Below are 23,532 nucleotides of genomic sequence, written 5' to 3'. Positions count from 1 at the left end.
TCCTAAATAATTGAAAGTATTAAAAAATATGGTTATACCTAGATATGGATAGTATCAAGATACCTTCATTCTCTTTTTTATTTACTGCATATAATTACATTTTTCATTAAACTGTTTTGTGTTTAAACGTTTTCAATCAATCAATCAAACTATATTCATAAATCACTTTTCATACATTGAAAACGTAGCACAAAGTGCTTTACATGTTTGAAAGCAGCCCTCCTCCCCACCCTACCCAGCACATCCACACACACATAGACATGTGGACAGACATGTGCACACACACGAATAAAATAAACTTAGAAACGTGTGGTTGAATACAGAGAAGTGAAAAATATCACTGACATTAAATATAAATTAAAATTAAATTAAATTAAAATCAGACACCAAAATCCACCCCATCACCATCAGTGATCACGCTCCAGTTTCTTTCACACTGAAGAATAACAGAGTTACAACACCAGTTAGAAATTGGAGATTTAATACATCATTACTTAAAGACCCTGATTTTATTGATTATTTCAAAAGGGAATGGTCTATATATCTGGAAAATAATGACCTGCCAGGAATGTCAGCTTGTGTTCTCTGGGAAGCGGGAAAAGCAGTTATGAGAGGCAAAATAATCTCTTTTTCATCAAATAAGAAAAAGAGGGAAAGTTCAAGAATATCATATTTAGAACTCAGGATTAAATCATTAGAAGTTGTCTACAGTGCCTCCAAAGAGGAACACATACTGAATGAATTAAGGAAAGCTAAACTTGAACTAAATTAAATTATTGATAAACAAACACAATTCCTGATACAAAGACTTCGCTTGGAGAATTTTGAGCATGGCAATAAATCTGGAAGGTTCCTAGCAAATCAATTAAAGATTAACAAAGAGAAAACAACAATCTCTTCGGTTAGGGATTCGGAAGGAAATATTACCCATGACCCTGATGTAATCAACAATGCTTTTAGGGACTTCTATAAAGCCTTATATTCATCACAAAATGATCCACCAGACAGAAACATAGATCAGTTTCTTAGTAACATCAACCTCCCAAAATTACAACTCGAACAGGCCATGGCTCTGGATTCACCCCTCTCAACAGGAGAACTCCATGAAGCCCTTCAACATATGCCTAGTAACAAAGCCCCAGGACCAGATGGTTTTCCAGCTGAGTTCTACAAAGAATTTTGGACTGTTTTGGAACCTACATTTCACAAAATGGTTTTACAAGTCAAGGAGAATGGCAGATTATCCCCTAACATGAACTCTGCTAACATTATCCTTCTACAGAAACCAGGAAAAGACGCTGTACTTCCATCCAGCTACCGCCCAATATCACTAATAAATGTAGACCTCAAAATAATCTGCAAAGCTCTCGCCAAAAGAATAGAAAAAATAACTCCCCTTATAATACATCCTGACCAGACAGGTTTTATAAAGGGTAGACACTCATCCAATAACACACACAGACTAATTAATCTCATAGATTATTCTACCATCAACAACTTGGAAACCACAATTATCTCTCTAGATGCTGAAAAAGCATTTGATAAAGTTAACTGGAAATTTTTATTTGCGGCATTAAACAAATTCGGGTTTGGGTCGTACTTCATTAACTGGATAAGGATACTATATAGCTCCCCAAATGCATGTGTCAGGACAAATGATCAAATTTCTCCAAGCTTCAGTCTGCAGAGAGGTACCAGACAGGGTTGCCCACTTTCACCCTCACTTTTTGCAATCTTCATCGAACCTTTAGCTGCTGCTATCAGACAAGATGGAAATATTAAAGGCATCCATCCCAAAAATGTTGAACATAAAATAAGTCTTTTTGCTGATGATGTATTACTTTTCCTTCAGAACTCAGAGACATCTCTCACTCACACGATCACACTCATAAATAAATTCTCAGCACTTTCTGACTACTCTATCAACTGGTCTAAGACCACCGTTCTGCCCATCAACTGTAGTTTCAAGAATAAACCTGCTATCACTTTACAGTCAGGAAATATTAGATACTTAGGCATAAACATTTCCTCCAGGCTGTCAGAGCTAACAAAGCTAAATTATGTTCAACTCTTAAAGACAGTAGAGGATGATCTCACTCGTTGGAAGGCATTACCCATATCACTTATGGGGAAAGTCGCTACCATTAAAATGATGGTATTACCAAAAGTTAACTATTTGTTTTCAATGATCCCCATAAAACCATCCGCTACTTGGTTTAAGTCACTAGATTCATGCATCTCCAAATTTTTGTGGAACAACAAACCACCACGTATTAGTTTAAAAACTCTACAGAAGACCAAGGACTGTGGTGGATTAGATTTACCTAATTTTCAGCACTATTTCTTTGCCAATAGGTTACAATATATATCAAAATGATTTAAATATAGCCCACTAGATGAACCATGGATAAATACAGAACAAGCTTTATGTGATAATATGGAAATCTTGGACCTGCCACTTATTAGTCCAAATGTAAAACATCACAAATGCTTCAAAAGCATCAACATCAGCACCTCTCTGACAGCCTGGTGGGAATTTCTTAAAATTACAAAGTCCTCACTTCTCCAGTGTAAACTTACACCCATCTGGAACAATCCTGACATCCTGCAAAACAAAAAAATGCTAAACTTTACTCTATGGATGAACAAAGGAATAAAACATCTGGAACATGTTGTCCGAAATGGAAATTTTATTTCATTTGATGCGCTCATATCACAACATGGGTTAGGAAGCAATACATTTCTAGAATACCAACAACTTAAATCTATAATAACTAAGAAATATATCCTCCAACAACAGCTTCTGCACGCCAAAACTGCTGTCAAAAATATATAAATTGATGATACAATTTCTTTACCATCCTCAAAATGGGAGGCAGATCTATCCCTCAGTTCTAATTCTAAGCATAACTTCTGGCCACAAATATGTTTGAACACCTTCAGAATGACTCGAAATCCTAATTTGCAGCTCATACAATACAAAATCCTTCACAGAACACATTATACAGGACAAAGGATGTTCAGGATGGGTCTAACACACTCAAATATCTGCTCACATTGCACAGATAACACACTTGATAATTATGCACACGCTTTATGATTTTGTGCGCCTGTCCAGAAGTTTTGGCTTGAGGTCTGTGAGGACCTATCAACATGGCTAAAGTGTAGTATTCCTGCATGCACCACACTGTGCATACTGGGTGACTTGGACAACATCAACATGGAAATTAACTCCGCACACATGGTCCTCACAGCAGTGTTGTTTTTGACAACCATCTTAGATTTAGTCTTAGTCTTAGTCTTTTGGACTAAAATGCTTATTAGTTTTAGTCACATTTTAGTCACTTCTATATGTGATAGTTTTAGTCCAGTTTTAGTCGACGAAAACTGTCGACTGTCTGGCCTGGTTGACAGTTTGGGGGACTTGTGGGTGGAGCATGGGGGGGTGGTCGCTGGCTCTGGGTCAGGTGGCCACGCCGCTCTGGCGTGGGGTGTAGTGCTGGGCCTGGGCCCTGGTATCTGGGCGCTGCCTTGCGCCCCGTGGGGTGCCCTGCCTGTGCCCAGGGGGGTCTGGTTGCCCTGGGCACGCCGCCGTGACGGTGGGTCGGTGCGGGTCCTGGTGTCGGCCTGGTTGCTCTGGGGTCTCTGATGTGCCTGCAGGCTGTTCTTTGTTAGGGTGGGGTGGCATGCGGTGGGGTGTGGCGGTGCTTCTCCCCTGTTGGGGGCGGCTTGGGTGGGCCTGGGTGATGGTGGGTCTCAGGTCCGGGCTGTTATGACTGGAGTGATTGTGTGGTTTGTTTGTTGTGTTCCTTTTTGTTTGTTTTGTTCTTTTCTTTATTTGTAGGGGCCGTCTGGGGTGGGGCGGGTGGGTGCCTTCGGGTTGCCAAGTGGCTCCCCGAATACGCTGCGGGCCCCGGACCTGGTGAACATCGAGCCCTCCTGCTCTGTGGCGGATCCCAAGACACAGGGGTGCCTGTTGCAGCCATTCCTTGGCTGCCCTCTCCAGGGGAGAGAGGCTCCCCCGGTCTTCTAGATCCCCATACCCCTCCCCCTTCTGGCTCCTGTACACAGCACACATTCACACACGTAGGGTTTGAGGGCGGGTGTGTTCTGTGGGGGGCAGCGGGTGGGTCCACGTAGGTGGTCCCCTTTGCTGCACTTTGCAGCCCCCCGCCCTTGTTTTAATTACACCTCAGACATTACTAATCATGAGACACACACACACACACTAGGTTTTGGGGGGCGATAGCACTGAGTGGTATATGGTGGGCGGGGCTCTTTGGGTATGTAGGCTGCCCGGAGGGCCACGCTCCCAGTTCCACAAGGTTGCTTGCCCCTCAATTTTAAATGCTCACTACTAGAAAATATCAAAGAGCCAGAGGGGAGAGGGGAGGGGTCTTCCCACACCCCTGTTGCCTGGTTGCTGCCTGGGGCGGGGGGGCCAGGAGGAGGAGTTGTCCTGCTGGTTCGGGGTCCGTGGTGGCTGGGGGGATGCTGGCCCCCGGATGTGCCGCTACGCCACACTCCACCGGAGGTGGGGGATGGATGCATGTGCTGTGCGAGTGTTTGTGGATGGGTTTTTTTTTCTTCTTCTTCTTTTTTCTTTATGTATTTTTTTTTTCTTTTTTCATTATTTTTTTCTCTTATATGATTTATGGAGTGACTGGGTCTGGGTCTGGGTCCTGCTGTCCTCTGGCCTGCTTGTGCTGTTCCTGATGGGGGGGGGGGGGGGCATTGCTTCTCCCCGCTGCTCGCGGCCTCACCCACCTGTGGGCACGTCTTGACTCCCGGGGCGCTTGCCCAGGGGCACTTTTTGTGGCGCTCGTGGTATCAGTGACACTATACACTGATATTTAAGCATGGTTATTATGTGGGACCATCTATGTGTATTGCATGTTCATGCACACACACACACACACACACACACACACACACACACGCACGCACACACACACACACACACACACACACACACACACACACACACACACACTCATTAGCCCAGTAGCATGCTCACTATGCTCACTAAGCAGTTGTTGTGCTGTCCTGTGGTTTAAGGTCACTTGTAATTATATGAGATTGCTGCTGCTTGTGTTTTTTTGTTTGTGTGTTTGTTTGCTTGTCTCCTTATAGGTGCTCCTGGTGCTTCTAAGGTTGGATTCCCCACAAAAGCCGTGAATCGTCTTCAGTTTTGTTTTTACAGGTGTAGCAGCTGGTTGTCGGATTTTTCATTGTTTTTTATGTTTGTCTCTTCATGTTTCTGTTCTTTTTTTCTCTTCTTCGCTTTCCTTCTCTCTCTGTCCCCCGGTCCGGTTCAGCACTATTATCATATCATGTTAAATATTGTAACAAAAATAAATAAATAAAAATTAGGAGTTGATGGGCGTCAAGGGGAGCTTTACATTCATAAAGCTTCCCTTGGCATAGCAAATGTGTTTAGCATAAACGGTATTCAGATTACAATTCTGCTGCCATAATGCTGGACAGGACAAGGGAAAAAATAAAATATATATATAAATATATATATATATATATATATATATATATATATATATATATATAAATTAAACTATTTTTAAAACATTTAAAACAGTTAAAACATTAAACAAAAACATATTTGTCCAATTTTCCAGCTTAATAAAGAGTTTAAGAAAAACATTTACAATGTAGACATCACGGCGTGCTGCCAGCTGCCGATAGCCGCACCTGTTACGGTGTTTGCTGCTCGGAAGCAGGGGACTGCTCGGTCTGCACTTCGGTCTGCACGGTTTACACGGCCCGTAGTGATACAAAGGGAGAGAGAAATAGCGCCAAGTGATTGTGAGGTCTGACTTTTTCCTGCACAACGATTTTGTGATGCAAATGTATTACTCTTTTGAACACATATTGTTTTGAGAAGCAAAACGCTTTATTTTTGCAACCATAGCCAACTAGCCGGACTAGCTTTGTCAACGACAAAACGAGGCCGGAACTCGGCTCACAGGGCGCAGCAGGGGGTAAGTCAAATTACATAAATGATATTGCTAGTATGGGATGTCATACAGCTTCATGTCAAAAGAGGTGAACTATCCCTTTAACCATTTGCCTCACCCAGACACAATAATTGTTTTTAACTATTTGTCTCTTAATCACATCGAGACCACATCCTGCACCCTGTTCCGAGTGTGAGAAAAAAAAGATTTAGACATATATTATGTATCATTAAGAAATTAATTATTTTACCTTTCTGGGTGCACTAATTTAGGTGACAGAGTCTTTTCTCATTTGTTTGATTACCTTCGCACCATTTGAGTATTATAACTCAGACTATTTGTCACTTGATACTATTCTTTGCTACTAACTAGGTAGAAAAGCTTAGGTGTCAGATATATCACTAGGAGTATGATTGATTGGTTCTTATGATAAAATTTTGTTAGTTAGATTAAAAGTTCCCCTCTATTACACTGGATAAACCACATGATAGAACCTGAAAGTGTCCAGTATATGTGTCATGATGTTAGAAGTGAGACAATTCAAAAGTTTTAGTGCCCATGAGAGTTGGCTTCTCTAAGCTTTCATCTCCACAGATACGCTGTTGACTCCAGAGACTCTGACTCTGGTGAAAAGACATAAATATAGTGTCCATCACAGCATAACTGTCATAGGGAGGGTACCATGATCTGTTGGAGAGGCAAAGGTGAGATTTACAGATAGCTAAGTATGTGACATGCAAGACCTAACCCTAACCCAATAACATCTTTCGGATACTACATGATTGAATTGCGTTTTTAATATCATTACATCAATGTCAAAGTGAAGTGCTGTTTATTCTGTCTTTCTTATCTATTTTCATTTCCGGGCTTGTTTCTTCTGTTTATATTAGTTTAGAATTGTTTCTTTGTACACACAATGATGAAATACACTAATGTCACAAATATAAAAGACTTCATAATCAATGGATTCCCTGGACTTCCACCTAAGTATTATGGAATTGTGTCTGTTGTTCTCCTACTTGTTTTCCTTGCTATTGTGTTTGGAAACACTTTTATTTTAGCTGTTATCATATTTGAGAGGACTCTCCACAAACCAACATACTTGATTTTTTTTCACCTTGCAATGACAGACATCTTTTTTGGCATGGTGACACTGCCAAAAATCATTGCCAGATATTGGTGGAATGACATGATGACCTCATTCGGGGCCTGCTTTGCTCAAATGTATTTTGTCCATTCTTTGGGAGCTATTCATTCTTTAATCTTACTGATGATGGCTTTGGATCGCTTTATTGCTATATGGACTCCATTACAATATACGATTTTATTTACAAACAGAACAGCTACGATTGCTTGCAGTTTGTGTTGGGTATTTACATTAATACGTTTGATGGGGATCGTGCTCCATGCCTTAACCTTGCCTTACTGTGACCTAAATGTCATCCTGCATTGTTACTGTGATCATATATCTATAACTAAGCTGGCTTGTAGTGACAAGGTTGCATTTGTTAAAAGAGTTGCTGTTGCAAATGCCATGGTCACTCTCATGGTTCCTTTAACATTAATCATTTTTTCTTATTTCTCTATCATCATAGCTGTTCTGAAAATGTCCCACATAGAGAGGCGTTACAAAGTGCTATCAACATGTGCTCCTCAGATCTTTATTACCTGCCTTTACTATGTGCCAAGATGTTTTGTTTATCTCACTGACCATTTAGGATTCAAATACAGTCTTGACGCTCGCATAATTATAACAATGATGTACAGCCTCATACCTGCTGCAGTTAATCCAGTGATATATTGCTTTCAGACTATGGACATTAAAAAGGCTTTGATACAGAGGTATAAGAATAGGAAAATAAGCACTGAAATAAAAAAATGACTATAAGCAAAATATTTTTTAATATCAGCAGCTCTGGAAAAACTCACATGGGTTTGGTGATGCAAGAAACTTTGTATTACATTTTTTTTTAAATTGTTTTATCTTTGTTACCCAGCTAATAGTTGTATATGTTTATTATTAACTCATTTATATTGAACCAGGGAGATTGGTTGATAGCATGTTTTAAATTTTGTCTTTTCAGGGTAATTGTTGGCAGATATCATGTGGGTTACACTCTCAAATATACAGCAAATTAATCACAGAATCCACTTTTCCTCTGAGATGTATTTATTTGAGTTGAAGAACTCATTTTCTGAAGTAAATCCAAATTCAATCAATCCAAATGTCTGTAATTCTTGAATATGTAAAACTGTTATGTTCTACGCCTAAATGCAAAATAAACCTCTCACAGACTACGAATGACTGTCTACATGTTATTACATTGATGCTGAAATTATTTCAAAATCTTCCCTTGCTATTGCAAGTTTTCATGGAGGATGGTCATGTTCTGTACCCACCATAAAACTGAATTATTTCACCATAAAGACGATTATGTTGTGAGCTCTAGTGTCCACAAGATGGAGTCAAACCAGCAGCGTGTGTTTGGTGTAGAGCAGAGTTTGGATGCCTTGTACAATAAAGAAGATGAAATTATATGCTGTTGTAGAAGGTGATGCAATGCAGTTTTTGTTATTCTTTCTTGTGTTCTTTAGTAAATATTATGATGAAAACTAGTGTATCTTATTGAATAAAAGAATTTTGAGATTTTTACCATAATACTGTCTTTGTGATATCTTCAACTAGATATAGGTTTCATTGATTTGCAAATAATTGCACTCTTTTTATTGGCATTCAACATAGCATCCCAATCTCTTCCGAAACAAGGTTATAGAAGACATGAACAAAGCTTATGTGCTCCCATTTTGTAGGAATAAAGAGCACAAAGATCTAAGAGGAGAGTGTGACCCTTATTTTAGTAGTCTGAATTTCAACACTTAAGTGCAACACTTTAAATGAAAGACGAATTTAATTTAAATCTCAGTTTGTAATGCATTTGGACACAAAATATTTTCACAGTTGGAAAATATTTCCCAAAAATGCAACCACACTGTTGATCTTCAGTAAAGTGACCATTTAATCAATATTTCACTATTTTTATACATGAATATCTTTGGAAATCAAATAACTAATGAATAAAGAAAGTCAGTTTAAGACTAGATCACACAGAGACAATAATGACTAACATATGAACATAGTTTGCATTTGAAATCGACATCAAACTGTATTATCCTTATTAGGATTTTATATATTTAAAGTAATTTCCAGATACATTTACAAGCTGTGGCTTTTGTCTAAGATGTTAGATTGATTTTTCCCAGATACGATCTCAGAGTTAACCAAAAAATAAAAATCACCTGTGAGCATTTCAGAACATAAAAACTTACATCACAGCAACATGTTGCATTAATCCACCTGACCACTGATCAAATAATTTCCTCTATGTCACTTTGCACATCACCACTGTGACTGCATTCAGTGGGTAAACATGCAATATCCTCAAATACAGGCGCATAGCAGCTAAAGGGAAGATGCATATTCAAAATATTTTCCCAGTGTTCAAACAATGAAGGAGGAGATCTCTGAGCATCATGACCCACAGCAGAGGGGCAGGTTGGTTCAAAGGAAAAGTTGACAGGCAGGATGCTTTCCTGTTTGAAGTTGTGCCCTGATGCAGTTGGCTGGTGATGGATATATTTCTTGCTGGTGATAATATAAAACTCTCTATACTCAGACTCTGAGCAAGTGCATGTGCTGTCAGTTTCACACTCAGATGAAACCTCTATCATTGTGGTGGACTCAGGCCTCAGGGATGCTTGTTTCAACACTCTTGGCTGAAGAGGAGCATTTAGTTTGCAAATTTCTTCAAAACTGAGACACTGCGTAGGCTCCAGGAGCTCTGTTTGCAGGAATCTCTTTGTGTAAGAAGGCAGAGTCTTCTGGGGCTGCTCTGTGTCAAGCTCATACAGCAACTGCTTGTTTTGGGAGGCGACATTTTGAGGATTTTGAGGATTTGTAGGACTTTTTTCTTCACCGGAGCTTTCTTTTTTTAATTTAGTAAACAGCATCTTTAGATCTCTCCACTGTTTAAAATCTGCTTTCACATGTTTTTGACTGTATGAATGCTTGTGCCAGCTGAGTTTCAGTGAGTTATTGTCCGAAGGAAGTGCACCACAGATGCTGCCAATTTCATAATACTCCAGTTCACTCGGTGCAGTCGGCTGTTCACTGGCATCACAGGAAAACTCCATACTTGACCTCTGCTGTCTGGGGCTCATTGTGTCACAAGGTTTCCCTTTCTCTGTTGATACAACACCTGTAAGCATTGTGTTATCATCAAAACAAAATGTTGTGTTTGCTGTTCCTTGTCCCGTTTTTTGCCAAAAGGTTTCTCTTTGACTCTTTGCATCTCGCTGTCTCACTCTGTACAAGCAGCAACATATTATCATGATCACCAGGATGGAGACAAGAGGAAGAATCACAGCAATAAGCCACAGAGGCCTGCTGCCATGCTGCCCTCCAGGGCACCAGTCAACAGTTGTGGACGCGCAGATATCACAGAAACGGTCTGATACATTTTGCAAACAGATGCAGGACCTATTCTGCAAGGTGGATACACAAGGCAAATGGTTTTGACAGTGTGAAGAACATGACTTCCTAGCAGCTTTTTCCTCAAAGCAAGGTGTGGGGAGGCAGACACCTGTAGAGCTGCAGTTGGGCTGGATAAGAGTCGAGCTCGGCCAGACCTCCACCATCCCACTGTGTCCACTGACAGGCAGGGTGTAGCCGGTCACATTGAAATACTGCACGCATCCTCTGAATCCTGTCATAAGGGGAATATAGATAGATCAGAGCTACCCCAAGTGTCATATCTTTCAAAATAAGGATTGAAATTAGAATATATTTGAATGTTTGCACTAAACAATGCACAAAATTTAACCAGATAAAACCTAATAAATCATCAGATCACCTGACTGTTGAAGCTTTGTTTCTCTTGTCGGAGCTGCTCCAAGAAATATCTTTTCCGCACTAATGGGAGTGAGACTGATGCTTTGCCCAGTGCTGTTTAAAACTAGTTTATCATCCACAGACAAAATAATGTTGTGCCCATTGCAAAACAAAGAGAAGACATGCCATACTCCATCCGCCACTGGAGACCCCACACTGAACTCTGACAGGTGTCCTGACAATATATCCTTGTACATGTACACAGGCTTTCTATCTTTTATCTGAAGAAAAAAGATTAAACGTTTGTTAGATATGAATACATTAAATATTTTAAAAAGAATTAGATACATTTCATACCCACCATCAGCATAATGTAACCTGTCGGCCCAAGAACAAAGAGTAACACTCCGTCATCTTTGGTTTTGAACTTGATGCTAATCCCAGTTTGGTCTCTGGTGTTTCCCACTTTTTCATCATCCACTAAGTCTTGCAGCAGGTAGTCTCTCTTGAATCTCTCCTTTATGACATATTCAATGTAGTCATTCCCATTAAATCGCACTACAAGCTCCTCAGACATTTCTGTTTCAAAAGGGAAAAAGTGTGATATTTTAGTTCGACTACATGACAAAAAGTCACTTACATAACCAGATAACTTTTTTCTTCACCTGTAGTACAGTTTCTCCCAGTAAAAGGGCTTTTGCACTCACAAAGATAGTCAGACCACAGGTCATGGCACACACCACCATTCTTGCATGGGAGGCTGTTGCATACAGACACTGGTGCTCGAGGACACCTTTATAGAATAAATACATGATGCAAACAAGTAATAGAAACCCAAACATGTACAAAAACAAAAAGGAGGAACATTAGCTCTATTAAACCCACAGATATTTAAGCTTCTGCATGTTTTAAGTGTAACTCTCCTACCTGTCAAAGACATTATATGTTGCAAGGGCCATTGAAGGTCTTAACAAGATTCCATTAACATGAATGTTTCGAATGCATCCAACAAAGTCATGAGTTGTTATTTGAATAGGATGCAGTAATATGAGTTCAAGAGTCCTCAATCCTCCAAATGTCATATTAGTGTTGCCAACATCAAGTGTCCTGATTAGACATAGAGGTAGAGAAAGAAAAAGATTGACTTTAAAAAAAAGGAGTTGACACAAGCCTATAAACAGGTATATGGTGAATTATTATTATAGCTGCTCCACTGGTACCTTTCTGAGATAATGCCATCACTCTTTGAAAAACAAAATCCATCATTCTCAACATCTGTGCAGTTGTCCACAAGCAAAGACCCCATCTGTTAAATTCATACAGTTCTATATGAGTCTTTATACCTCTCCCCCTCCTGAAAAGTGCTGTCTGGTTAATACTGTGCATGGGCATATTTAAAACTCACATTGCCAATCCTCCTAGCAGCAACACTGTGAAAATACCCATCTGCAACTTGTTTGTACGTCTGCAGCCTCACAGGCCCTGAACCCAGGTCATAAGAGAGATGTATCATCCCACCAACTATCTCCAGTGCAAAGAACTCCCTGCTGGATGATCCTCCAGGATTGTATAGAAGGAGTGAGTTCCTCTGCACACTTGCAAACTCAAAATAAATTAGATTAGTCCTGCGATCCAGGGATGGAAACTCCATGAAGGACAGCTCCTGAAAGCCATAACTCTGCTCCTCGCAGTGGACTCCACTGACTCCTACAGTAAAGGTAAATTGAAAAGTAAGTACATTTAAATAAATATGTTTCAGTTGAGAAAAAAAAATTAATATTTGAACAAATAATTCAGCGCTTTGGGAAGTACATAATATATATATATATATATATATATATAAATAGGTATATAGATACATGTTATATATTTGTGAAGTTTAATGAGAGGACTGATACTCGTGACAGTCATGAGCATGCAGTGATTAGAAAATAATTGAAATCCAACATATAAAACTAAGTCATAGTATAAATGTTGAAACAGAGAATTTAATTTAATTTTTTTAAGAAAACTTGTCTCAATCTAAATCTTTTCCTACATCTCAACTTCCTTTTCCAAACAGGAATAGAGACAACAAATTAGGTTAACTGGCAACATGTAAGAGACAGTAATGGATCCATAAAAGAGCATTGTTGAGACGCTAATGGGTTTATAGTGTTCAACATATCAGTTATTGCAACCATTTATACTGGTGCTTGAGGCTTGCCTCCTTCCTTTGCTTTTAAGGCACAAACATGTCATAGTACACAAAAGGTTACAAAAATCGGAAGGTGGACCAATGTTAAAGGCACGCCAGGTATTGTGATGTCCAACCTCAACCAAACTGCTTTGGCGCATATATGCAACGCATTGATTAGAGCTTATTATTTTTTCTCTTATTATTAAATGTTTTCACTCTTTCTTTTTTTACACAGATTCCTTAAAACATACATAGTGTTCATTTGTAAGATTTAGAAGTGTTGGTGCAGTGATTTTGTGATCTTTTAGCACCTCTCAGCTAGCTGTTTGTCCTTATGATAACAGATTCCTGTGCATCTTCTGTAATTTCTTTGATAACCTCTCTGTTAAATTGCTGATCTGTTGATTAAAACATCATTGTATAGGCATTATTCTCACCAAAGGGACAATTACAGGAGAATCCTGTCTGCAGGTTGATGCAGCTGCCCTGACCACATGGTGTTGATCTGCAGTGGTCGATAAGCTCCTCACACAATTCTCCTGGAAAATCAAATGAACCACAAATTTTAAAGAGATTCACACTTGATAATCCGTTTTATACATTTTCTTTGATAAAATCTACCTTTGAAACCAGGCACACAGTGACAGTAATCTCCATCCTGTGAGGGAATGCATGTTCCACCATTTTGACACTTCACCTTCAGACATCCATCAAAATCTGCAGAGCAGACGGAGCCAGAGAAGCCATCCAGACAGTGACAGTAGAAACTTCCTGCTGTATTCTCACATGTGCCACTATTCTCGCAGGGATTAAGCTTGCATTCATCAATGTCATCCTCACACAGTGAACCATTGAATCCAGCCAGACAGGTACAATTAAGAATCTCCTTCTGTGGTGACACAAAGATGACAGCCACACTTTCCAAGACAGCAACCTCCTGGCTGATGTAGATGTTTTTGTTGCATGGTGCCCCATTTTGACAGGGGCTAGTGAGACATGGATCACTGGTGATGTGAGAAATTGTCACATTGCTCTGAGCTTCCAGTAACTTCTTATGACCAGCAGATATCCCACTCGCTACCTCTCTGCTAAGATACTTACCATTGTAGTTTTTGACTGCAGCCAAAAGAAGGATTTCACTGCCAATATGTTTTATTCCAAAAACATGAGTCTTTGAGGCCTGCAGGTTAAACAGACTGTCCAGAGCTTTCACAAACCTCAAATACTTATTAGACAAGAACTCTTCCATTGAGGATGATGACACATAGTATAATATACAGCTGTCGATAGAAGCATTTGTAAAACCTTTGTAGTTTACATAGATACTGTTGTTTACTGGGAAGTGAAGCTGGTCTGTAGCTTCAACAGTGATGTTAAATGTCGCTTCTCCTTGAAAAGGAGATGACCATAGCTCACATGTACCATTTGGTACCGCAAACATGTTAACTTGCCCACTTTTAATGGCACAGGTGAATGTATCAGATTCATCTTGATCCTCAGGATGCACATTACCGATCATGCCTCCCTGAAAGAAACTACCAAAATATTTCACCTCAATGAAGATATTTCTCGGCAAAGGAGGGTTATCGTTCTGATCCAGGACCCTGATGTGGAAGGTTGTTGTTGAGGATAGTGGCAAAGGAAATCCTTCATCCCTTACAGCCACTAGCACTCGATATTCAGAGAAAAGTTCCCGATCAATGGACTGTGTGGTGAGTAAAACTCCATCGGGAGTGATTGCAAAAGCACCGCCCGCCGACGGATTTAGTAGCCAGTAGGTAAAAGGACCTTGATTTGGTGGTAAATCAGAATCAGATGCATTTAATTTGGCTACTATGGTGCCTTCTGGTTGATTTTCCATAACTTGAGCCTCAGTTGATGTGAGTTTGGGGGCGTTGTCGTTAATATCACCAACTTTCACAATGACATTAGTTGTTCCAGTGGCTGGCGGAGAGCCATTATCAGTGGCTGTAACCGTCAGATTATAAATGGGCCAGAGTTCCCTGTCAAGTGCAGAGTTAACTGAAATGACACCACTGAGTGGATCAATGGAGAAAGATAAGTTTGTGTTTCCGCTTTCAATGCTGAAGAAGAATCGATTCCACTCCAACACAGAGTCCTGATCTAGAGCACTCACAGTTAGCACAGATCTCCCCACTGGGCTGTCTTCTGTAATATTTGCCTCATAATGAATGGAGGTGAATATAGGTGGATCATTTATGTCAATCACACTGATGTGGACCAAAGTCTCATCTACATCCATGCCAGTAATAACACCAGAGTTCTTTGCCAGAACTTTTAAAACAACATGGCTGTTGCCTCGTTTCCTCAAACTGCTGCTTGTATATATTTCTCCAGAAAATTGGTCAATGTCAAAGCCTGTGTTTTTGCTGTGGCCAAACATCAAATAAAACACCTGACCTTCAGAGCCTTGGTCATAGTCTATAGCTGTCACTTTCCCTATCAGTGTTCCAACAGGCACATTTTTAAAAACTGAAAAGTTAAATTCTTTCTTCCTGAACGTTGGCGTGAACTCATTGACATCTGAGATCTGGACGACAACATGTGCTAAGCCAAATACAGTGTGTCCGCCAGTGTTTGAACCTTTAATTGTTAGATCAAAAATCCGCTCTCGCTCATAATCAAAGACATTCAAAGTGGTGATACTGCCATTACTTAAATCAATTGCAAATTTATCGACATGACCAGCAATAAGAGAGTAGAACAGTTGTGCATTTGCACCTGAATCAGCATCAGTCGCCTTCACATCAAGAATAATTGTTCCAATTTCTGAGTTTTCAGGCAATGATGTGATATATTCTGATGATGAAAATACTGGAGGGTTATCATTTACATCTGTAACTATCACTGTGACATTTACAACACCAGTTTTTGATATCCAGCCACAATCTGTGGCTTTAATTTGGAGTTTAAAAACACTTTCTATTTCAAAGTCAAGTTCTCCAATAAGTGTTAGCAGCCCAGAGACTTCACCAACAGACAGTGGTAAATGTTGATTTTCAGAACTAATGAAGTACTTAACTGCACCATTGGGACCATAATCCTTATCTTCTGCTTGAATTTTCCCTATCACTGATCCTACAGGCAAGTCTTCAGGGACAGTGAAATTAACATCTGATTCAATGAAATTCGGAGAAAAGTTATTCCTCCCAGTTATTTCAAAAATGATTTCAGTTTGTGATGTTAAAGTAGGGAAGCCCTGATCTTTGGCCACAACTAACAAAACGAGGAACATATGTTCACTCCCCGATAAAGTTTGATTTAAGAATACCTTTCCACTGTCTGCTTGAATCCTAAAGAAATCTGAAGCATTGCCTCCATGAAAATCATACTCAATATTAGCACTGCTATTGACATCCAGATCTGTTGCAGTAAGCTGGACCACCTCAGTTCCCACAGGCAAGTGATACGGAATAGCAATTAGAGGCTGTACAGGGAAAAATGTTGGTGGGTGGTGGTTATATTGTTCTAATCTAACTGTGACAGTGGTGTTACTGGACAGTGGAAGATTGCCACAATCAAAAGCAAGAACTGTAAAGTGATAGACTTCAAAAGCAGAATTATGCAAAAGCAGTGGCTGCTTTGTATAGACTTCACCAGAAGAAGCATTCACCCCAAATTCTTCATTCGGAGGTTCAACAACATAGAAAATCTCACTGTTTTGCCCAACATCTGCATCTGAGGCAAGAACCTGCACAACAATCACCTCTTTTTCTTTTGTTTCAGGGAGGACAGCTGTATAAAAATGATGAGAAAATACTGGTCTATTATCATTTACATCTGAAACGAAGATAGGGACGTCGGTGCTTATACTCCATGCTGAATCATTTGCATTTACTTTCAAGATAAAATGATCCTGTACCTCCCTATCTAGAGGCCCTTGAACAGTGATATAGCCAGTGGTGAAATCAATGTTAAAAACCATGTCCTCAGTTTGGTCAAGTATATAATAATTGATTACTGCATTAGCATCAGTATCATCATCAGTTGAGGTGACTTGTATAACTGTGTGTCCAACAGGAGCATCTTCGGGCACCTCTGCAAGAAAAATCTGTGAGAAACGAGGTGCATTGTCGTTTCTATCTAAAACAATCACAATGACGGTTGCTATGGCCTTATAAAGAGGACTGTCAGGTTCTGAAGCTTCAACTGTTAAATTGAATACCGGAACAGCTTCTCTATCTAAACTTACAGTGGTGCTCAGAAAACCATTTTCAGGATCAAGTGTGAAAAAGTTATCATGATTTCCTTCTGTTATATTGTACCGGACTGTGCTGTAATTTGGAGAATCTGCATCAATGGCAAGAACATCACAAACCGCAGATGGTGGGGAATTCTCGAAAACCTCACACCTATATTCAGCTTGAGTGAACTGTGGGAAATGATCATTTACATCAGTGATGTTCAGGTGAATTACTGAAAATGATGAGAAAGGAGGAGAGCCAGAGTCTCTGGCTTCTATCAACAAGGAAAATTCCTTTTTGTTTTCATAATCCAGAGGGTTCTCCACCGTCAGTGATCCACGTAATTGGTCCACATGAAACATGTCTTCAAAGTTTCCAGAAGCAAGATAAAAAGAGACGGGTTCAGCTCTGATGCTCCCTGCAGAGATCACAGCCACTAGTGTTCCCACTGGCTCATCCTCAGCGAGAGAATAACTCAGAACAGCAGCATTCATCTCAGGGAAGTCAGACATGTTTTGAAACCTGACGCTGACAGTAGTTATGTCAAATTTAGGATTTTCTCCAGCATCTTCCACATGCACATTCATAATGATATTGTCTGTGTTCTGAAGCGCACTTGAAGTGAATACAGTCCCAGTGTGTGGATCAATGAAAAACAGATCTGAACTCGGTCCATATAGTGAATAATGCAGTTCTGCATTCATGTCAGTGTCTCCATCTGTTGCCCTCACTGCACAAACAACTGAGCCTGTAAAAAAAAAAAAAAATCTGTTAGTTCCAAAATATATATACCTACACTTTCACAAGAAAAGAAAATCTCTCACCTGGAGGCAGCTCAGTGGGCACATAAGCTACATAAGGGCTGTTCATAAACTGAGGCCAGTGGTCATTTATATCTCCAATGAGCACAGTAACGAGCACAGAGCTTGAAAGAGGCTGAGTGGGATGCTTATCCTTGCCAAACACTGTCAGCCTGTAAATGGCGACAGTCTCCCTGTCCAAGAAATCAGTTGTAAACAGCTCTCCAGATGTTGCCTCAATGGCAAAAGGTGCATCAAGGTTTTCCATGAAATACCTGTTTGAAGAAATATGATACTCTCTCAGTATTTTGTAATGAAAATAAAAGTAAACAAACTGTATCTTGACAGTCTCTCAGTGGGCAATTCAAATGAAATACTACAGTGTAAGTAATACAAGATGTTATATTTAAAGTTATGCGACAGACAAACATGGCACAACAAGACCACTGAGCAATTTCCCCAAACTTTTTCCTCAATACTTAAGTGACCTTTTGATTTGTCCTTTTACCTTATTTCCCCACTTACACCCTCATCAGCATCGGATGCAGTTATTATGGCAAACACTGTGCCGACAGGACTGTCCTCAGTCACAATGGTGTTGTAGGCTTCCTCAGTAAACTCTGGATAGTTATCATTGACATCATCCACAATGACACGAAGAGTCAGAGTACCAGTCATAGGTGGCAGACCTTCAAAACACAAGGGGAAATTTATCAACAAACAATTTATTGTTTGAAGAAATACTTTGTGTCCATTATTTACCAATTAAATCAAAGTGTCTTGCAGTTTAACTCGGACCTCAATTACCTGAATCAACAGCTGTGATGGTAACAACATACATCGATTCCTTCTCTTTGTCTAAGCTGTGTAAAATCTGAAACAAACCATCAGGAGTGATGGAAAATAAACCATCCTGATGCCCTTTCTCTATAAAATAGGTAAGCTGACTATTAATCCCTAAATCCTCATCCAAGGCTGAGACCTGCACAAAAAAAAAGAAATTGACATCAACACTTTGTGGTAACAACATACAATGTGAACTCTATGGTTATTGAGGCCCAGGAGAACCTGATGTGTTAGTTGAGATTGTTCCTCTTCATTCTCCTTGACATGAATGATGAGCGTTTCAGGAGAAAACTGGGGTGCTGAGTCGTTGATGTCCAACACTGTGATACTGATAACAGCAGTGGCAGATCTTTGTTTGTACCCTTGATCAACAGCAGTTATTACTAAGGTGTAGTTTGAGTGCTTTTCTCTGTCAAGTCGATCCATGACCATAACTACACCTGTTACTGTGTCCACCACAAATGGACCAGCTGGGCTCAGCTTGTATCGCACTTGTCCATTTGGACCAATGTCTTGATCATGAGCCTGTACCAAAAACAAGCTGGTTCCCAAGGAGATATCCTCTCTGACTGACAGGCTGTAGTTGCTTTGTGAAAACTCAGGGTCATTATCATTTACATCCTCAATATGCACGGTGACAGTCATTGTGGTCATCATCCGAGGCAAGCCTTTATCAGCGGCTGTCACAGTGAAAGTCAGAATATCTGCCAATTCTCTGTCCAATATCTCCTCCAGGTATATTTTCCCACTTGTGTTGTTGATACTGAAAGTTCCCCCAGAAGTGTTGTTTAAATAATACAAAACCTTCCCATTGGATCCTGTGTCTTTATCCTCAGCACGTACAGTCTTAATAACAGAATGTAATGGAGTGTCCTCTGGTATGTGAACACTCTTGGCAGATATGAACAATGGAGCATTGTCGTTGACATCTTCAACAGCCACAGAAATGTGTGCTGTGCTGGTGAGCTGTAAAGACACAGGCTGGGCACAGTCATTGGCCATTACTGTCAGATTGTAGGAGGATTGTCTCTCTCTGTCCAACTCTTTGTTCAAACATAATCTACCTGTTGAGCGTATGGAGAACACGCCTGCTTCATCACCACCGACCACTCTCACTTTCAGTTCTGCATTATCTCCTGGCAGAGAGGAAAAGATAAAGCTTAGCTTATGATGACAAGTCATGGATGACCTTCTGATAATTCCTGGTGTAGTGTAAAGTAAGGAAGAGTTCAATCATGTCTTTCAAAGATAAAACTATTTGTTTAATGTATTATAAAATAATGCACTCTGAAATAAGATTTAAACAAGTCAAATTTTTCAGAAGTCAATATACAAATAGTCAATATTGTCAATGCCCGCTAAAAAATTTAAAAAAAAGATGTGATGTGCAGAATTTGTTGCTCTAAAACCCTTATTGCTGTGTGCAAGTTATTCCAGTTGTTATTCATACCATGTGCACATTATTCACCATCACAAATGGAGGCTTTGGAATTCTCCCTCACTTTGATTCATAGGACATTGCATATATAATTTATGGAAGGATTTCAAAGCTTGATTCATCAGATGACAGAACAGTTGCAATGCAATGCCCACAAAGGCCTGAATATCATATCGCTTTCCTTGTCACATACGAACAGTGATTCCTCAATTTGATATTACGCATCACAGTTATGGAGCTGTGACAGATTAGTGAACTGGTCATCTTTACTTCTGAAAGACTCAGCCTATTTGGGATGCTTGTTTTTACACCCAGCCCATGTTACAGACTAGTTTCCAATCAAATGTATTAATTATTAGATGCTTAACAATGTGTTTTTAGCAACACACAGCTTTTCCAATGTTTTGTTACTTCACGTCAAAAATTTTTTGTAAGGAAAGTTGCTGGCATAATATTCAAAATCATCATATTTTGATAACCCTTAGATGCATAAGTGGGTTCAAAATGACCCGTTGAGGTTGTTTTCTTGCAATATCTTATTTTAGTTTGAGTTAAAAAAGAAAAAAAAATACTTGTGAGTTTAAATTTTTAATATGTTATCTTTTGATCAATTTCAATGAAATCAGTATAATCAGACCTAAAATATTTATGTAAACATTTCTATGCTTTCTTCTTATTTCTGTGTAGCTTATTAATATATTATACTTATTTTTACATTGGGAACATTTAATTGATACAATTTTTTACATAATTTACAGTATATGTTGAATTATTTCAAGAAAAAAGACATTGTGATTATCACTGCTCCTAAAGTAGACAAAACTTCACACTCAGGAGTAGTTCCAAGGCCTGTTATTTACCACAGCCAAAATGGTGTGTGGTTTCCTAATATAAAGGTATTATAAACACATACAGCCATGGGTCCATAGTTAGTCTTTATTTTATCATATTATATCTAAAGTAGCTTTAAAGTTTGTTGTGACTTATGTAAAGTGGCAGCTGTGACAATGAAGTTTTAGTTTGGGATTATAGAGCCCATCTGTAACTGTCCTGAGTGAAATGAATGTTGGTGATGTAGCATTTTGTACTCTTACCATCATCTTTATCTGAAACATTCAGTGACAGGAAACAAGTGCCAGCAGGAGTGTCCTCCAGCAGCGATGCAGAGAAGTTATCCTGACTGAAAGCAGGGGGGTTGTCGTTCACATCCAGCACATTAAAGTACACCCTGACACTGGATACCTGCGCGTCCCCTTGCTGCACCTCCACTGTGAGAATGTAGAATCTTTGTGCTTCGAAATCGAGGCTGCGGGATAATAGGAACTCCCCTGAGATGGGGCTCAGGAGGAATAGGTTCTCCCCATCGTCTTCCTGAACTGAGTATGCGATAGGCGTGAGACTCTCAAACTGTGTTTCCACCTTTCCCACGATTGTACCTGTCAACACAGAGACATTTAAATCTGGTGATCTAATAACTGTGAAGTGAAAAGAAACATTCTGGCAATTACTGGATAATCTAAAAGTGTTGTAGCTCTTCTAAATACTATAGATTAGACAGATTCACAAGTGCCACAAACATCGACTGTTGTTAACATTTATGTGTGCTTACATAAGGAAAGATGAATTACCTGGTACTGCGTCTTCTTTTACTTGAAATGAATACACAGTTTTGGAGAAAGCCATCTGTTGTCGCCATCTGTTTTGTGAGTGTAAGCGGACTGTGCCATGCTTTTGCTCAGCATCAACAGATGTATGATACCTGGAGGGAAGCATATGCTGCATTTCGACAATATCTGCAAGCTCCCCCTCAATACTTGCATTCACTGAGTTTCCAGATGAAGGGCCATAAGAGGACACAGTTTCAAAAACCTATGGAAGGTAAAGACTCTCTGTGTGTTTCAAGGTGAAAATATACAGCATTTGGTGCACTTAAATGACTGAGATAGGAAATCTGTTTTCACATTAAAGATCCAAATCCTTAAACCACTTTATTTTAAACAAAAGCAGTTATCACAGCATATGAGTTAAAAGACGCACCTACCATAACATGTAACAATATTATTACGCAAAACCTCCGTTGTCGTGTTGAGTCCATTATAAAGTTTGCCTTCTTGCTTCTCTCTTGGTCATGATTATAAAATCAAGTCATAGAAAAAGATCCTGCGCAAAACAAAACAGACGTGGCTTGAAAGAGTGAGGTCCCAGACACTGCACAGAGTGACCCTCACACATGGAACACTATAGAGCCCGTATCCATGGTGACTTCCCAATCTTCTCAACTTGTAATCCTGACTGACACGCCTCCTTGACATCACTCTATGCAAATTCAGCAGGAGAAAAAAAGTTTTCTTACGCCTTCAAAAATGAAGATAAAATGTTTGTTGTTGTTATTACTTTAACAGAAAGCTCTCTACATTATCTTAATACATTCACCTCATCACATGGTTCATAAATTGAACCCAAATATAGGCAGGGAGAGTAAGATCAATAATAATTTCTCCTACCGTGTTTTGCTGATTTGGCTTTTTTTTCTAAATATATATATTGAATATTATTCTATCCATTGACTTCACTGTTGAGGTTACACGGTGCACACTCTTTGAACAGCTGCCCACAGTTAAGCAGTTTTGTGCTTTCATCAGATGGGGGATTTCTTTAGGGACTCCATGGCAGACATCCAATGGGTGAAAGGGCAGAAAAATGTAGGGGGGGGGCTCCACATTAAATAAAAGCTTTCAAAAGAGAGCTAACAATGAAACAATGAAAATGAGATTTTTAGTGTACCGCCATAACCAAAACACAACACTGTTTTAGAGCAAATTTTGACATCTTTAGTTAAGTTTGATCAATTATAAATGTATTGGAATTCTGTGGGGTTTACCTCCTTTTGTGATCTGCTGAATATCTGTTATATAGCACATAATCTAAGAGGGAACACAAGGCGACCATTATCCCTGCTGTCTTCAGTAAAACAACGGTTATAACCCTGAAATGAACTGCATGGAGCGTCACCAGGACCGTTTCTGTGTGAAAACCAAAAGGAAGACAGCAGCTTTGTTCTTATTTGCAAACACTTCTGAGAAAAGAACAGTTTTCTGCATTGCCATAGAGAGAAGTCCACTGAACGGACATATAAACCCCCTTTAAGTGACTGTGAGGCCACCGTGACTGCAAGGTTGTCTCCAATTACTGAGAGAGGGAACT

At 39.6% G+C, this 23,532-nt stretch overlaps 2 protein-coding genes across 3 annotated transcripts; one reads left to right on the top strand and one right to left on the bottom strand.

Annotated features, from left to right (window-relative positions):
- The first annotated feature begins 6,885 nt into the window (after positions 1–6,885).
- Positions 6,886–7,854, top strand: LOC142389022 (olfactory receptor 52E8-like). The gene has a single exon (XM_075474574.1). The coding sequence runs from the start codon at positions 6,889–6,891 to the stop codon at positions 7,852–7,854; it is 966 nt and encodes a 321-aa protein (XP_075330689.1). The 5' UTR covers positions 6,886–6,888.
- Positions 7,855–8,940: 1,086 nt separating this feature from the next.
- On the bottom strand, positions 8,941–22,550 carry LOC142388156 (protocadherin Fat 4). 2 transcript variants are annotated; one of them, XM_075473109.1, is made up of 16 exons: positions 22,370–22,550; positions 21,957–22,197; positions 21,423–21,764; positions 19,113–20,026; positions 18,852–19,026; positions 18,553–18,733; positions 18,069–18,319; positions 13,661–17,992; positions 13,477–13,578; positions 12,266–12,567; positions 12,081–12,166; positions 11,788–11,967; positions 11,526–11,653; positions 11,222–11,439; positions 10,883–11,141; positions 8,941–10,735 (listed from the first exon to the last, which is right to left on the bottom strand). In XM_075473109.1, the coding sequence occupies exons 1-16, from the start codon at positions 22,421–22,423 to the stop codon at positions 9,339–9,341; spliced, it is 9,162 nt and encodes a 3,053-aa protein (XP_075329224.1). In that variant the 5' UTR covers positions 22,424–22,550; the 3' UTR covers positions 8,941–9,338. The 2 variants fall into 2 exon arrangements, with proteins under 2 accessions (XP_075329224.1, XP_075329225.1); XM_075473110.1 differs by lacking the exons at positions 8,941–10,735; positions 10,883–11,141 and having other exon boundaries at positions 11,351–11,439; positions 11,568–11,653.
- Positions 22,551–23,532: the final 982 nt, after the last annotated feature.

This window comes from Odontesthes bonariensis, chromosome 9, assembly GCF_027942865.1.
Source record: "Odontesthes bonariensis isolate fOdoBon6 chromosome 9, fOdoBon6.hap1, whole genome shotgun sequence".
Classification (NCBI taxonomy): Eukaryota; Metazoa; Chordata; class Actinopteri; order Atheriniformes; family Atherinopsidae; genus Odontesthes; species Odontesthes bonariensis.
This window is presented reverse-complemented; position numbering and strand designations above follow the sequence as displayed.